Below are 13,913 nucleotides of genomic sequence, written 5' to 3'. Positions count from 1 at the left end.
TCTTCCCGCGGCTCCGGTGGAGCGCCCGCAGGCATGCCTGCGGCGGGTGCGCTGGTCCGGCGGCTCGGACAGAGCTCCCGCAGGCATGCCTGCGGGAGCTCCACCGGAGCCGGGACCAGCGCACCCGCCGCAGACACTTCTGCCCCGGCCGCGGGACCGGGGAAGGGCGGCGCGCTGCGCCGCCCTGCTTGGGGCGCCCTAATTTATAGAGCCGCCCCTGTCCCTGCGGCACTGCACCCCCCGCTGAGCCCCGTGCCCTGCTCCCTGCGGCACTGCACCCCCTCCGAGCCCCCCGCCCCACTCCCTGCGGCACTGCACCCCCCTCCAAGCCCCCCGCCCTGCTCCCTGCGGCACTGCACTCCCCTCCGAGCCCCCTGCCCCGCTCCCGGCGGCACTGCACCCCCCTCCGTCCCCCCCTGCCCCGCTCCCCGCGGCACCGCGCCCCCCTCCGAGCCCCCCGCCCCACTCCCTGCGGCACTGCACTCCCCTCCGAGCCCCCCGCCCCGCTCCCGGCGGCACTGCACCCCCCTCCGACCCCCCCTGCCCCGCTCCCTGCGGCACTGCACCCCCCTCCAAGCCCCCCGCCCCACTCCCTGCGGCACTGCACCCCCCTCCGAGCCCCCCGCCCCACTCCCTGCGGCACTGCACTCCCCTCCGAGCCCCCCGCCCCGCTCCCGGCGGCACTGCACCCCCCTCCGACCCCCCCCTGCCCCGCTCCCCGCGGCACCGCGCCCCCCTCCGAGCCCCCCGCTCTGCTCCTTGTGGTACAGCGCCCCCTACTGGGTCCCCCGCCCCGCTCCCTGCAGCGGGACATTCCCAGCTGAGCCCCCCGCCCCTGCGGCACAGCGCCCCCCACTGCCTCACTGGGCCCAGCGCCGCCAGCTACCAGAACGTAAGAACAGCCAGACTGGGTCAGCCCGACGGCCCCTCTAGCCCCAGATCCGGGCTGCTGAGCGTGCTGGTGCCAGCTGCTTTAGAGGGAGCGAACAGAACAGGCCATCAGCCAGTCACCCATCATCCCCTGCCACCCATTGCCAGGGACACCCAGCACAAGGGCTGGCGTCCCCGCCCATCCTGGCTAATAGCCACTGAGAGCCCGATCCTCCAGGAACTCAGCTAGTTCTTGCTGAACCCTGCTCTCCTGCTGGCTTCCACAACATCCCCTGGCAGGGAGTTCCACAGGTTAACGGTGCCTTGGGTGAAGAAATGCTTCCTGCTGTTGGGTTGAAACCTGCTGCTCATTAATGTCAGCGGGTGGCCCCAGTTCGCGTGACATGTGATGACACATTTCTCCGCACCAGCCATGATTGTTGTGACAAAGTGGGGGGTTTTCTTGGGTTTTCTGTGTTTTCCAGGGGGTTGCAGGCAGAGGGGGTGGGACTCAGTGTCCCTGGGTGTCACTGGTTTAACGAGGGGAGGGGAGAGGGAGTTTGTTGGGACACAGGACCAGAGAGGGACTCGGGACCCCGGCCCGGCCTGGAGGATGGAGACCCCAGTGACTGGTGACCTGGTGACCCGGAGACCCAGCTCAGGAGTCGCAGCCGGTTCTGGCCAGTGGGGACAATGGGCTGCGGGGAGAGGACCCCGGTGCCCTGACCAGCCGGCTCCAGCCAGAGGGGGGCGGAGAGGAGAGGCGACCCAGGCCTGCCATTATCGCCCCCGCGCCGCCGGCCCCTCCCGGCCGGTTCCTGTTCAGGCTGCGGCTGCGGCTGCACGTGGAACGGACGTTTTCAGAGACTGTCCCTGATGCCACCTCACACACCAGGCCAATGAGCCGCGTGTGGCAGCTCAAAATCCCCTGAGCGCGTCAGAGGCAGGTGGAAACCGAAAGCAGCTGGAGCCTTTCCTAGCAGGAGGCTGATTCTGGGAAACCCTGTTTCCCTGGAGAGGAGACAATGGACAGAGGGGCCTGGGGCCGGGGGTATCGGAGGCCAAGCTGGGAGCAGGGGGCTCAGGGCTGGAGGGGGAGCAGGCAGAGCCCCCCCTGGCTGCAGGGGGACTGGGATGTGCTGGGCTGAGGGAGGCCAGGCCTGAGGCCGGAGAGTTTCCTGTGCTGGGTTCAACCCTCAATAAACCTCCTGTGTTACGCTGGGGGAGTCGCTCTGGGCTAGAGAACGGGGGGGGCCCGGAGCGAGGGGACTCCCTGGGGGGCCCACGGCAGAGACAGACGTGCTGAGGCTCCGAGAGGTGCGGCTCCAGGAGGTGGAGGGGTCTGACTCCGGGAGACAGTGGCCCCCCAAGAGGGGCTGTCGCACTGGAAGGGGCACCCCCCCCCACGGACCGCACGGGGCCACGCGTGGGCCCGACCTGTGAGTCCGTGACAATTGTAGAGACCTCAGTCACCCCCCTCCCCAGGTGTCTCTTTGCCAAGCTGACCAGCCCCCGTCTTTTCAAGCTCTCCCCGGGGGGAGCCGGCTCCCACCTCCGAATAGTGTTATGGCCCCTCTCGGCTCCTCCTCCAGTTCTCACGGCTCTTTTGGAGCTGGGCGCCCACAAGTGCCCGCAGGGCTCACGGGGCAGCCCGGGCGGCCCCCGGCCAGCAGCATGTGAGTGTGTCCGATTATCGCCCCCGCGCCGCCGGCCCCTCCCGGCCGGTTCCTGTTCAGGCTGCGGCTGCGGCTGCACGTGGAACGGACGTTTTCAGAGACTGTCCCTGATGCCACCTCACATACCAGGCCAATGAGCCGCGTGTGGCAGCGCAAAATCCCCTGAATGTGTCAGAGGCAGGTGGAAACCGAAAGCAGCCGGAGCCTTTCCTAGCAGGAGGCTGATTCCGGGAAACCGGGGGGGGTGGGAGAGAGGGATGAGTCTCTCCGAGCTGGTGACCCCGGCTGACCCTGCAGCCACCCAGCTGGTGGGGCCGACCGGAGCCCCTGGGGCCTGCATCTCCGTCCTGGGGGGTGTAACCCCGGGTTTGCCACACCGGCTCTCCAGGCGCAGAGGCAGATGCTGGTAGTACAGGGGCCATGACACACAGCACAGTGGTCTGAAGTGCATCTAGCAGGCGGCCTTGCTGCAAAGCCTCCTGCTGCCCCCTTGCTTAGAGGGCAGAGTGTGCTGGGCGTGGGTGCTGGGTCCAAGCTCAGCTACAGGCACTGCCTCACCCCCCCTTGCCTCAGTTTCCCTCCCCCCAACCCACTCCTTGCTGCCCGGCGCCCCCTGCTGACCCCCCCGCCCCGCTCCCTGCCGCCTGGTGCATCCTACAGATCCCTCACCCCGCTCCCTGCCATCCAGTGCCCCCTACTGACTCCCACCCCACTCCCTGCTGCCCAGCGCCCCCTACTGAACCCCCGCCCCACTCCCTGCCACCTGGCGCCCCCTACTGACCCCCTGCCCTGCTCCCTGCAGCCTGGAGCCCCTGAGGACTGCATTGGGGCCAGCTCTTACTGTGAGGGTTGTGGAGGTGGGCTGGGAGCCAGGACTCCTGGGTTCTCTCCTGGCTTTAGGAGGGGAGTGGGGGCTGGTGGGTTAGAGCAGGGGGGCTGGGAGCCAGGACTCCTGGGTTCTCTCCCCGGCTCTGGGAAGGGAGGGGATCCAGAGCGGGGGGTTTCCCCCGGTCAGATTGGCAGAGAGGGGGGGTTCGCCCCCCCGCAGTGCGAGGCGGCACCTGGAGGCTGTGGCCGGGCTGTGGGGCCGGCCCCGGGGTGGGCGAGGGGCGGCGCCGCCAGGGGGTCGGGCTGGATCCCTCGATAAAGCGGCCGCATCCGCTGCTTTCGGGTTCCATCGGACTCGCTCCGTTTCCTGGCTCGGCTCAGAGCCGCCCAGCGCCGCGGGAGGGAGACCGCGGACCCCGAGCGGACCCCGCGGCCCGGGCAGGTGGGTCCCGTCCCGGCTGCTCCCCTGGGCGGCTCCCGGGGGCTCGGATCCAGGGGGTCAGGGCAGGGGCAGCCATGGGTGGAGTTTGGGGGGGGAATAGGGGGCTCCCCCCCAGCCTCGGGCAGCCGGAGCGAGGGGCCGGGAGTTGCTCCCGGCTGCGCCCCTGGGCCGGGTCTGGGGGCGCCGGGCATTAGGCGGAGTGGGGCCGGTTCACGCGTGGGCTGCAGGGGGCGGAGCGCGCAGTCCCAGGGTCTGTCCGGGAGGGGACCCACAGGACACGCGGTGGCTCGAGTCTCCCCGGGGCCAGGAGGCGTTTGGCCCAGGGCCCCCAGACTGTCCCTCACCTGGGAGGAGACGGGGGTTACTAGGAGACCGGGAAGGGGGACAAGGAAGTGGTTGAAGGGGGGACGACAGCGGGTCACCCCGACCGGGGAACTGCCAGGCTGGGGAGTCGCTAGCGGAGCCCCTCACGGCTCTGTCTGGGACCAGCCGGATTTACCGGGTTCATTACAGCCTTTGGGTGGGGGTTGCGGCTGGCCCAGGGGGAGGCATTGGCAGGGCGGGGGAGGACCGGAATATCCCACCCGGTGACCTGGGCGACCCTGTGAACTGGAGTCACAGAAACGGACGAGATTTCACCGGGCGAAGCGCCGGGTCCTGCGTCCAGGAACTAACGAGCGGAGGTGAAAGTGGGTCGATGCGGCCAGGACGCAAACCCAGCCCAATGGGGGCGAGGAAAAGGGGCAGCTGCCCCTGGGCCCGGCAATTTTAAAGGGCCCGGGGCTCCCGCCTGCTGCTGCAGTGGCCAGGAGCCTTCGGCCCTTCAAATCGCCGCCAGAGCCCAGGGGGCACCGGCTGGGGGTCTGCAGCGATGCCCAGGAGCGCCAGGGCTTGTCTGCCCCGGGGTGAGCTGCAGCGGGCGACGCTGGGGTCCGTACGCTGCACGGGGCAGGGGAAGGGTCTCCCACAGTTTGGGGGGGCCCGGCTCTGTGTCTCATTCGCTCCCCCCCCCGCGCTGACCCTCCCCGCTCCGTGTCCCGCAGGCCGCCCCCCCAGCGCGATGGAGATCCCCATGCCGGCCCCCATCTGCCTGATGGAGAACAGCCCGGCGGGGGAGCTGCGGGTGCAGCAGGAGGCGCTGCGGGTGCTGGCGGAGATCTCCCAGCCCGTGGTGGTGGTGGCCATCGCCGGGCTGTACCGCACCGGCAAGTCCTACCTCATGAACCGACTGGCCGGCAAGAGAACGGGTGAGAGACGTGAGCCCGGCCCCCGGGCGCCAGGACTCCTGGGTTCTCTCCCTGGTGCTGGGAGGAGAGTGGGGTCTAGTGGTCAGGGGGGCAGGACTCCTGGGTCCTCTCCCTGGTGCTGGCAGGGGAGTGGGGTCTAGTGGTCGGGGGGCAGGACTCCTGGGTCCCCTCGCTCTGCGTCTGTCTCAGCTCCGCCCCTCTCTCCCCAGGGTTCTCGCTGGGCTCCACCATCCAGTCGCACACCAAGGGCATCTGGATGTGGTGCCTGCCCCACCCCCACCCCCGCCAGGCCGGCCACACCCTGGTGCTGCTGGACACCGAGGGGCTGGGCGACGTGGAGAAGGTGAGTGGCGGGCGGGGGGGGGGGGGGTGGGGGGCAGTGTGTGAGAATCAGCCAATTAGCCTTGCAGGATGGAACGTCCCTTGGCACGCAGGGGCTACTGGGAGTTGTAGTTCAGGGCAAGGCATGCTGGGAAAGGGGATGGGGTATTTAAGGAGCTCCCTGCCCCTCTGCGCACAGACACTGCTAGCAAACCCCCTGCAGGAGAGGGAGGCAGCGTCCGAGGCGGAGCCAGCGCCCTGTCAGGGGGCAGTGCCAATGTCCGGAGGGCTGGGGATGCCGTGGCGGGGCTGGGAAGGGAGGCCGGGATGGGGCTGGAAACGCTTCTCCCGCCCAGGACGAGCTGTTGAGACGTTGGGGGAAAGTGCCGGGGCTTGAAAATCGGAAACATGCCCTGGGTCTGGGTCACGCAAACAACGTGGATAATTTCCAAACGTTTCATTTTGATTTTCCATTTTTTTTTCTTTTGAACTTGGTCCAAATTTACCAAAACATTGACACCGAGACGTCGTTTTGCCTTGAAAAACCCAGTTGGGCCGTTTCCACAATTCAGAAACTTTTATTCCCAATAATTTTTCAAGTCAGGAAAAACTGTCCCTGTTTCGTCAGTGGTTTTGGTGTCAAAAATTGGATGTTCTTCAGTGACAATTTCCCGCCCCGCTGGAGGGCTGGAGGGCAGGGCTGGCATTCCGGAGAGCCGGGTTCGAATCCCTGCTCCACAGACCCCTGGTGTGAGCTTGGACTCAGTTTCCCCACCCCCTCTGGAGAGGGGCTCAGATAAAATGGATCCTTTGAGAAGGATCCCGCAGCCTTGGCCTTACGTTGGCTTTGCCCTGCCGTACGGAGAGGAAAGAGCCGGCGTTGCCGCCAGTGGCGATAAAAGAGGATGGAACCTGAAAAATGCACGAGAGCAGCTGCAAACCCCCAGCCTGCAGTGGGGGCCGCTGCAGCTGGACCCCGGGGGGCAGGGAGGTGTCGCCTTCCCAAAGTGTAAATGCAGCCATGTGGCTTAGGAACTTTCATCATTAAGAGGGGAGCAATGGGAGCTCGTGCCCCCTCCCATGCCTCCGGGAGCTGGGGATTTAACAGGTTGGGGGAGGGGAATATGCCAACCCCAAATAGTGACTCTGCTGGGTTGGAAAATGGGAAATCAATGTGACCTGGGCTGGGCCTCTGGAGAGCTGGGGGCTGATCCCCTGGCCAACCCTCCCCCATGCCTCAGTTTCTCCATCTGTGCCATGGGGCTGGCGATCCCGCCGTGCTCTGTGATGGGCTGTGAGCTCTGCGGCTGGGACGCACTCAGGATGGTGATGGTGGTTGTCGTTCCAGGGTGACGGGAAGAACGACACGTGGATCTTCGTGCTGGCCGTGCTGCTCAGCAGCACCCTGGTCTATAACAGCCTGGGCACCATCAACCAGCAGGCCATGGACCAGCTGCAGTATCCTGCCCTGGGGACCTGGGGGGGGGCCCATATCCCTGGGGAAGGGACCCGCGGTTCCATCCAAACGCTTCACCCCCAGCGAAATCGGGACCCGCAGCGCAGGGGTGCACCACGGCCCCCTCTAGTGGCCACTCCGCGTGATGGGTAACAACCCACTACTGCCACCAGCTGTCAGAGTCGCTCCTTCACGTGCAGGGCACCGGGTGTTGTGATGGAATATCCTCCCCTACCCGCAGTCCCTTCCTAGCCCCATCGCAGGTGGGTAGGGAGGCCCCTGAGGGAGCGGGACCCCACTGCGGGGGGCACCACATCTCCTCCTCCTTAGCTGGCCCCCAGCTACGTGACGGAGCTGACGGAGCGCATCAAGGTGAAGCCGGCGGGTGGGGGCAGCCGAGGGGACATGAAGGTGAAGCCGGCAAGTAAAGGCGTGAAGGTGAAGACGATGGGTGAGGGCGCCCGAAAGGGCATGAAGGCGAAACCAGTGGGTCAAGGCAGCCGAGGGGACGTGAAGGTGAAGCCGGCGGGTGGGGGCAGACGAGGGGACGTGAAGGTGAAGCCGGCAAGTAAAGGCGTGAAGGTGAAGACGACGGGTGAGGGCGCCCGAAAGGGCATGAAGGCGAAACCGGTGGGTCAAGGCAGCCGAGGGGACGTGAAGGTGAAGCCGGCGGGTGGGGGCAGCCGAGGGGACATGAAGGTGAAGGCGGCAGGCGAGGGCGGCCGGCGGAAGGGGGAGGATTCGGCCGAGTTCGTGCGGTTCTTCCCGGCCTTCGTGTGGGCCGTGCGGGATTTCACGCTGCAGCTGGAGCTGGACGGGCGGGAGATCACCGAGGACGCGTACCTGGAGAACGCCCTGAAACTAAAGCCAGGTAGGGGAGCGGTGCCGGCCCAGTGCCCCAGGGCAGAGCTAAGGGGGCGGGGTGGGGGCTCTCCCCTGGCTCTCAGGGCTGGCCCCAGGGCTGTGCTGCCGGGGGGCGACTTTTGGTCAAGACACAAACTCAACACCTCGCGAGTGTTACCAGTTCCTGGGAATTGGACTTTCACTGTCCTGGCCACATTCCAGCTGGGACGGTTCCCCGGCTCCCCTCAGTCCCCCTCCCCCGGATAGCAGGGTCTCTTCCTCCCATGGGAATCTGTTCATCAGTCGCGCGCTGCCCCCCAGAAGCAGCCACATCTTGGCTAAGGGCTCTGCCCGGCTGCCCTCTGTTGCCAGGCAGCAGCGAGCAGGACCAGCTCTACAACCTGCCCCGAAAGTGCATCCGCCAGTTCTTCCCGGGCCGGAAATGCTTCGTCTTCGTCCAGCCGGCCGGGTGGAGGGACCTGCCCCGGCTGGAGGAGCTGCGGGAGGCTGAGCTGGAGCCCGAGTTCCGGGAGCAGGTGGCCCGGTTCTGCCACCACGTCTGGGAGACGTCGGAGCCCAAGACCATCCCAGGCGGCCACGTGGTGACCGGGGCCAGTGAGTGTCGGGAGCCCTTGGGCTGGGGGCACTGGGGCAAACGGGGCTCGTGGGGTGCTGGGCGGGTGAACCGAGCTGGGAGGGGTCCCCTGTGGCCAGTGCTGGAGCCTGCGCCCAGCTCTGGGGTGCGCGGTTAGAAGGGCCGCTGGGGGTGGAGGAATGGAAATGACCCGTGGGGGGGGGGGAACAGGGCGTGCAGAGCCAGACAGCGCAGGTCCGGTTAGCGGGGCCCGGGGAAGGTGATGGGCAGAGGCCTGGCTGGCAGGGCGGGCGCGTCTCCCCAGGGAGGGACGCCTGGGTCCCAAAGGGCCACTGGGATGCAGGGAAAGGCAGAGCAGGGTCCTGCGGCTGGGGGTGACGCCAGGCACAGCCCAAGGAGAGACAAGGCACCAATTGCTCAGGGGGACGGGGGGGGGCATTTCTGGCTGGGACCTGTGGACTGGGGCACATGGGGAGGGGCAGGTCCAGGGGAGCAGCCGGGGTCTTGCAGTGTGTGGGAGGGGCTGGGTGGGGGACGCTGACCCTGCCCCCCACACTGGGTCCCCTGGCGCTGACCCTGCCCCTCCGGCCGCGCTGGGGAACCTGGCGCTGACCCTGCCCCTCCGGCCGGGCTGGGCCCCTGGCGCTGACCCTGCCCCCCTCCGGCCGCGCTGGGCCCCCTGGCGCTGACCCTGCCCCTCCACCGCGCTGGGGAACCTGGCGCTGACCCTGCCCCTCCGGCCACACTGGGCCCCCTGGCGCTGACCCTGCCCCCCTCCGGCCGCGCTGGGCCCCCTGGCGCTGACCCTGCCCCTCCGGCCGTGCTGGGCCCCCTGGCGCTGACCCTGCCCCTCCGGCCGCGCTGGGCCCCCTGGCGCTGACCCTGCCCCTCCGGCCGCGCTGGGCCCCCTGGCGCTGACCCTGCCCCCCTCCGGCCGCGCTGGGCCCCCTGGCGCTGACCCTGCCCCTCCGGCCGTGCTGGGCCCCCTGGCGCTGACCCTGCCCCTCCGGCCGCGCTGGGCCCCCTGGCGCTGACCCTGCCCCTCCGGCCGCGCTGGGCCCCCTGGCGCTGACCCTGCCCCTCCGGCCGCGCTGGGCCCCCTGGCGCTGGCCCTGCCCCTCCGGCCGCGCTGGGCCCCCTGGCGCTGACCCTGCCCCTCCGGCCGCGCTGGGCCCCCTGGCACTGACCCTGCCCCCCACACTGGGCCCCTGGCACTGCCCCTGCCCCTCCGGCCGCGCTGGGCCCCCTGGCGCTGACCCTGCCCCTCCGGCCGCGCTGGGCCCCCTGGCGCTGACCCTGCCCCTCCGGCCGCGCTGGGCCCCCTGGCACTGACCCTGCCCCCCACACTGGGCCCCTGGCACTGCCCCTGCCCCTCCGGTCGTGCTGGGCCCCCTGGCACTGACCCTGCCCCCCACACTGGGCCCCTGGCACTGCCCCTGCCCCTCCGGTCGTGCTGGGCCCCCTGGCGCTGACCCTGCCCCTCCGGCCGCGCTGGGCCCCCTGGCGCTGACCCTGCCCCTCCGGCCGCGCTGGGCCCCCTGGCGCTGACCCTGCCCCTCCGGCCGCGCTGGGCCCCCTGGCACTGACCCTGCCCCCCACACTGGGCCCCTGGCACTGCCCCTGCCCCTCCGGTCGTGCTGGGCCCCCTGGCGCTGACCCTGCCCCTCCGGCCGCGCTGGGCCCCCTGGCGCTGACCCTGCCCCTCCGGCCGCGCTGGGCTCCCTGGCACTGACCCTGCCCCCCACACTGGGCCCCTGGCACTGCCCCTGCCCCTCCGGCCGCGCTGGGCCCCCTGGCGCTGACCCTGCCCCTCCGGCCGCGCTGGGCCCCCTGGCGCTGACCCTGCCCCTCCGGCCGCGCTGGGCCCCCTGGCACTGACCCTGCCCCCCACACTGGGCCCCTGGCACTGCCCCTGCCCCTCCGGTCGTGCTGGGCCCCCTGGCGCTGACCCTGCCCCTCCGGCCGCGCTGGGCCCCCTGGCGCTGACCCTGCCCCTCCGGCCGCGCTGGGCCCCCTGGCGCTGACCCTGCCCCTCCGGCCGCGCTGGGCCCCCTGGCGCTGACCCTGCCCCTCCGGCCGCGCTGGGCCCCCTGGCACTGACCCTGCCCCCCACACTGGGCCCCTGGCACTGCCCCTGCCCCTCCGGTCGTGCTGGGCCCCCTGGCGCTGACCCTGCCCCTCCGGCCGCGCTGGGCCCCCTGGCGCTGACCCTGCCCCTCCGGCCGCGCTGGGCCCCCTGGCGCTGACCCTGCCCCTCCGGCCGTGCTGGGCCCCCTGGCGCTGACCCTGCCCCTCCGGCCGCGCTGGGCCCCCTGGCACTGACCCTGCCCCCCACACTGGGCCCCTGGCACTGCCCCTGCCCCTCCGGTCGTGCTGGGCCCCCTGGCGCTGACCCTGCCCCTCCAGCCGCGCTGGGCCCCCTGGCGCTGACCCTGCCCCTCCGGCCGTGCCGGGCCCCCTGGCGCTGACCCTGCCCCTCCGGCCGCGCTGGGCCCCCTGGCGCTGACCCTGCCCCTCCGGCCGCGCTGGGCCCCCTGGCGCTGACCCTGCCCCTCCGGCCGCGCTGGGGAACCTGGCGGTGACCTACGTGGACGCCATCCGCAGCGGGGCGGTGCCCTGCATGGAGAGCGCGGTGCTGGCCCTGGCGCAGATGGAGAACTCGGCGGCGGTGGGGGAGGCCGTGGCTGCCTACGAGGAGCAGCTGGGGTGGCGGGCGGCGCTGCCCACGCAGAGCGTGCAGGAGCTGCTGGAGCTGCACGCCCAGTGCGAGCGGGAGGCGCTGCGGGCGTTCATGGCGCGCGCCTTCAAGGATGAGGAGCAGCAATACCAGCGCCAGCTGAAGGTACCAGGGACCCTGCGATGGGAGCGCAGCCCCTCCTGCCCCAGCCTGCAGCGACCCACAGGGGGAATAGGGCACGGGTCATTTCCGCTCCAGGGAGCGCTGGCCCCGATCTGGTCCCGGGGAGGGGCCTGGCTGGGTCTGTGGAGTGGGGCATGGGGCCTCCAGGGGTGCTGGCCCCAGGGCAGGGAACTGGCCGGCTCTCTGGGGCAGGGAATGGGGCACAGGGACTTTCTCCTCCGATGTCCCCTCTCTCCGCAGGACGAGCTGGACTCCAAGCGCGCTGAGCTCTGCCGCCGGAACGAGCAGGCGTCGTCAGACCGGTGCACGGCCGCGCTCTTGGAGCTGTCGCTGGAGCTGGAGGAGCGGGTCTGCGAGGGGAGCTACTCGGTGCCAGGGGGCTACCAGCGCCTCCTGGACGACCAGCGGGAGATGGTGGAGAAATACCAGCTGGTGCCAGAGAAAGGGATCATGGTGAATTGGCTGAATAGCATTAACTGGGGCTGGGAGCCAGGACTCCTGGGTTCTATCCCCGGCTCTGGGAGGGCAGTGGGGTCTGGTGGTGAGAGCAGGGGGGGCTGGGAGCCAGGACTCCTGTGTTCTGTCTCTGGCCGTGGCTCTGAGCAGCTCACACAGCCCGCGGGTGCCCTGGGGGGAAACACTAATGGCACCGCTGGATCCCGCTGTGGGTTTTTGGTCCAGGCTTCTCCTAGACTGATGGGATGAGAGGGCAGCGTGGAGGTTCCCACTGTTCTGGGGTCCCCTAGGTGTCTGGAGACGCAGGCGAGAGGGTCTGTGGGCCCCTGGATCTGTGGGAGAGGCAAGTGGGGGGGATGTGGGCTCCAGCTCACCCCCTTTCTCCCCGGTGCCCCCAGGCGGCCGAGGTGCTGCAGCAGTTTCTGAAGTCCAAGGAGACGGTGGCCCAGGCCGTCCTGCAGACGGACCAGAGCCTCACGGACAAACAGAGGGAGATTGAAGGTGACTCCAGAGCTGGGGCTCATAGTGCTGTGACCCCCATGGCCCTATGGATCTGGGGATCTCTTGACTCACCCCCCCTGAACGCCGTGGCCCCATAGACCCAGTGACCCCTGTCGCTCCCGGCCCCGTAGACCCAGTGACCCCTGGCCCTCATGGCCCCATAGACCCAGTGACCCCTGGCCCTCACTGCTCCATAGACCCATAGATCCTGGGACTCCTGGACCCCACAGATACCAGGGCTCTGCAGTCCCATAGATCCGGTGCCTCAGGGTACAGGCTCTGTGGCCTCCCAGGCCCAGTGACCCATAGATCTGGTGACCCCAGCACCATAGATCCAGTGATCCCAGGGCCCCATACATCCAGTGCCCCATGGACGCGGTGACCCCAGGGCCAGGGCTCTGGCTCCATAGATCTGGTGACTCCTGGGCACTGATGCCCCAGTGACCCAGGCCAGGGCTCTGCACCCCGAGCCCCTGGCCCTGACTATGTGCCTCCCCCCCAGTGGAGCGGGCGCGGGCCGAGGCGGCCGAGCGGGAGGCCCAGCTGAGCCAGGAGATGCAGGCCAGGACGGAGCAGCTGCTGCAGGACCAGGAGCGCAGCCACCAGGAGCACGTCCAGCAGCTGACAGCCAAGATGGAGGAAGAGAGGAGGCAGCTGCTGGCCGAGCAGGAGACAGCGCTGGCCCTGAAACTGCAGGTACCCGCCCCGGGATCCCGGGGAGCTGGGCTGCCTGGAGCAGGGGGGTGGGAGCCCCCTGGTTCTGTCCCCAGCTCTGGGAGGTGAATGGGGTCTAGTGGTTAGAGCAGGGGCTGGGAGCCAGGACTCCTGGCTTCTCTCCCAGGTCTGGGAGGGGAGTGGGGTCTAGTGGTTAGAGCAGGGGGGGCTGGGAGCCAGGACTCCTGGGTTCTCTCCTGGCTCTGGGAGCTGAATGGGACTGCGAGGGGAGCTACTCGGTGCCCGGGGGCTACCAGCGCGTCCTGGATGACCAGCGGGAGATGGTGGAGAAATACCAGCAGGTGCTAGAGAAAGGGATCATGGTGAATTGGCTGAATAGCATTAACTGGGGCTGGGAGCCAGGACTCCTGGGTTCTCTCCTGGCTCTGGGAGGGGGGTGGGAGGTCTGGTGGTTAGAACGGGGAGGGGAGGTGGGAGCCAGGACCCCTGGCCCCCCGCTCCAGAGCCCCACAGCTCTGTGTCGGTGGCACTAACCCTCGGCTCTGTCCCCCAGGAGCAGGAACGGCTGCTGTGCGAGGGGCTCCGGGGGCAGGTGGCGCAGTTGCAGCAGCAGATACAGAACCTGACGAAGGAGATGAGCCGGCCCCGGCGCTCCCGCTGCGTCGTCTGCTGAGAACAGAGACCCAGAGGCCTCGGGGAGCAGGGCTGGGCTGGCTCCCCTCCCACCAGCCTGAGATGTGGGGGTGCTGGGCAGAGCCAACCACTAGGGTCCTGGTCCGTTTGTGGGTGGAGGGCTTCAGACTTCGCACTGAGTGATGCTTGTTGTTTACTGAGATTTGATACTGGAAAGCTGTACACACTGGTGTGTTATTGTAGGGTCTCTCATAAACACTGCACCTGCTGCTTGCTCTGCTTTGTTATTGTAGGGTCTCTTGTAACCCCGCTGGTGCTGCATGCAGTGCTGTGTTATTGTAGGGTGTCACGGAGTGTGGGGGAGTCGGGCCCTGCACCCCCACTTCCTGTGATTCCCCGGGACTCTCAGCCAGTGACACAGCTGGTTTGTTCGATGACAGGAACACGGCCCCAAACAGGGCTTGTAGGGGCAGAGAACTGGACCCCTCAGCTGGGTCCATCTTGGGGGGT

General features: G+C 69.0%; 1 protein-coding gene across 1 annotated transcript; it reads left to right on the top strand.

Moving 5' to 3' along the window:
* Positions 1-3,691: 3,691 nt before the first annotated feature.
* Positions 3,692-13,443, top strand: LOC123351873 (guanylate-binding protein 1-like). The gene is made up of 12 exons (XM_044991557.1): positions 3,692-3,816; positions 4,860-5,063; positions 5,273-5,406; positions 6,733-6,842; positions 7,182-7,356; positions 7,396-7,711; positions 8,056-8,299; positions 10,841-11,120; positions 11,379-11,591; positions 11,993-12,095; positions 12,598-12,791; positions 13,324-13,443. The coding sequence occupies exons 2-12, from the start codon at positions 4,877-4,879 to the stop codon at positions 13,441-13,443; spliced, it is 2,076 nt and encodes a 691-aa protein (XP_044847492.1). The 5' UTR covers positions 3,692-3,816; positions 4,860-4,876.
* Positions 13,444-13,913: the final 470 nt, after the last annotated feature.

The sequence above is a fragment of the Mauremys mutica genome, chromosome 17 (genome assembly GCF_020497125.1).
Source record: "Mauremys mutica isolate MM-2020 ecotype Southern chromosome 17, ASM2049712v1, whole genome shotgun sequence".
Lineage (NCBI taxonomy): Eukaryota > Metazoa > Chordata > Testudines > Geoemydidae > Mauremys > Mauremys mutica.
Note: the sequence above shows the minus strand (reverse complement) of the source record. Positions and strands in the feature narration are given on the sequence as shown.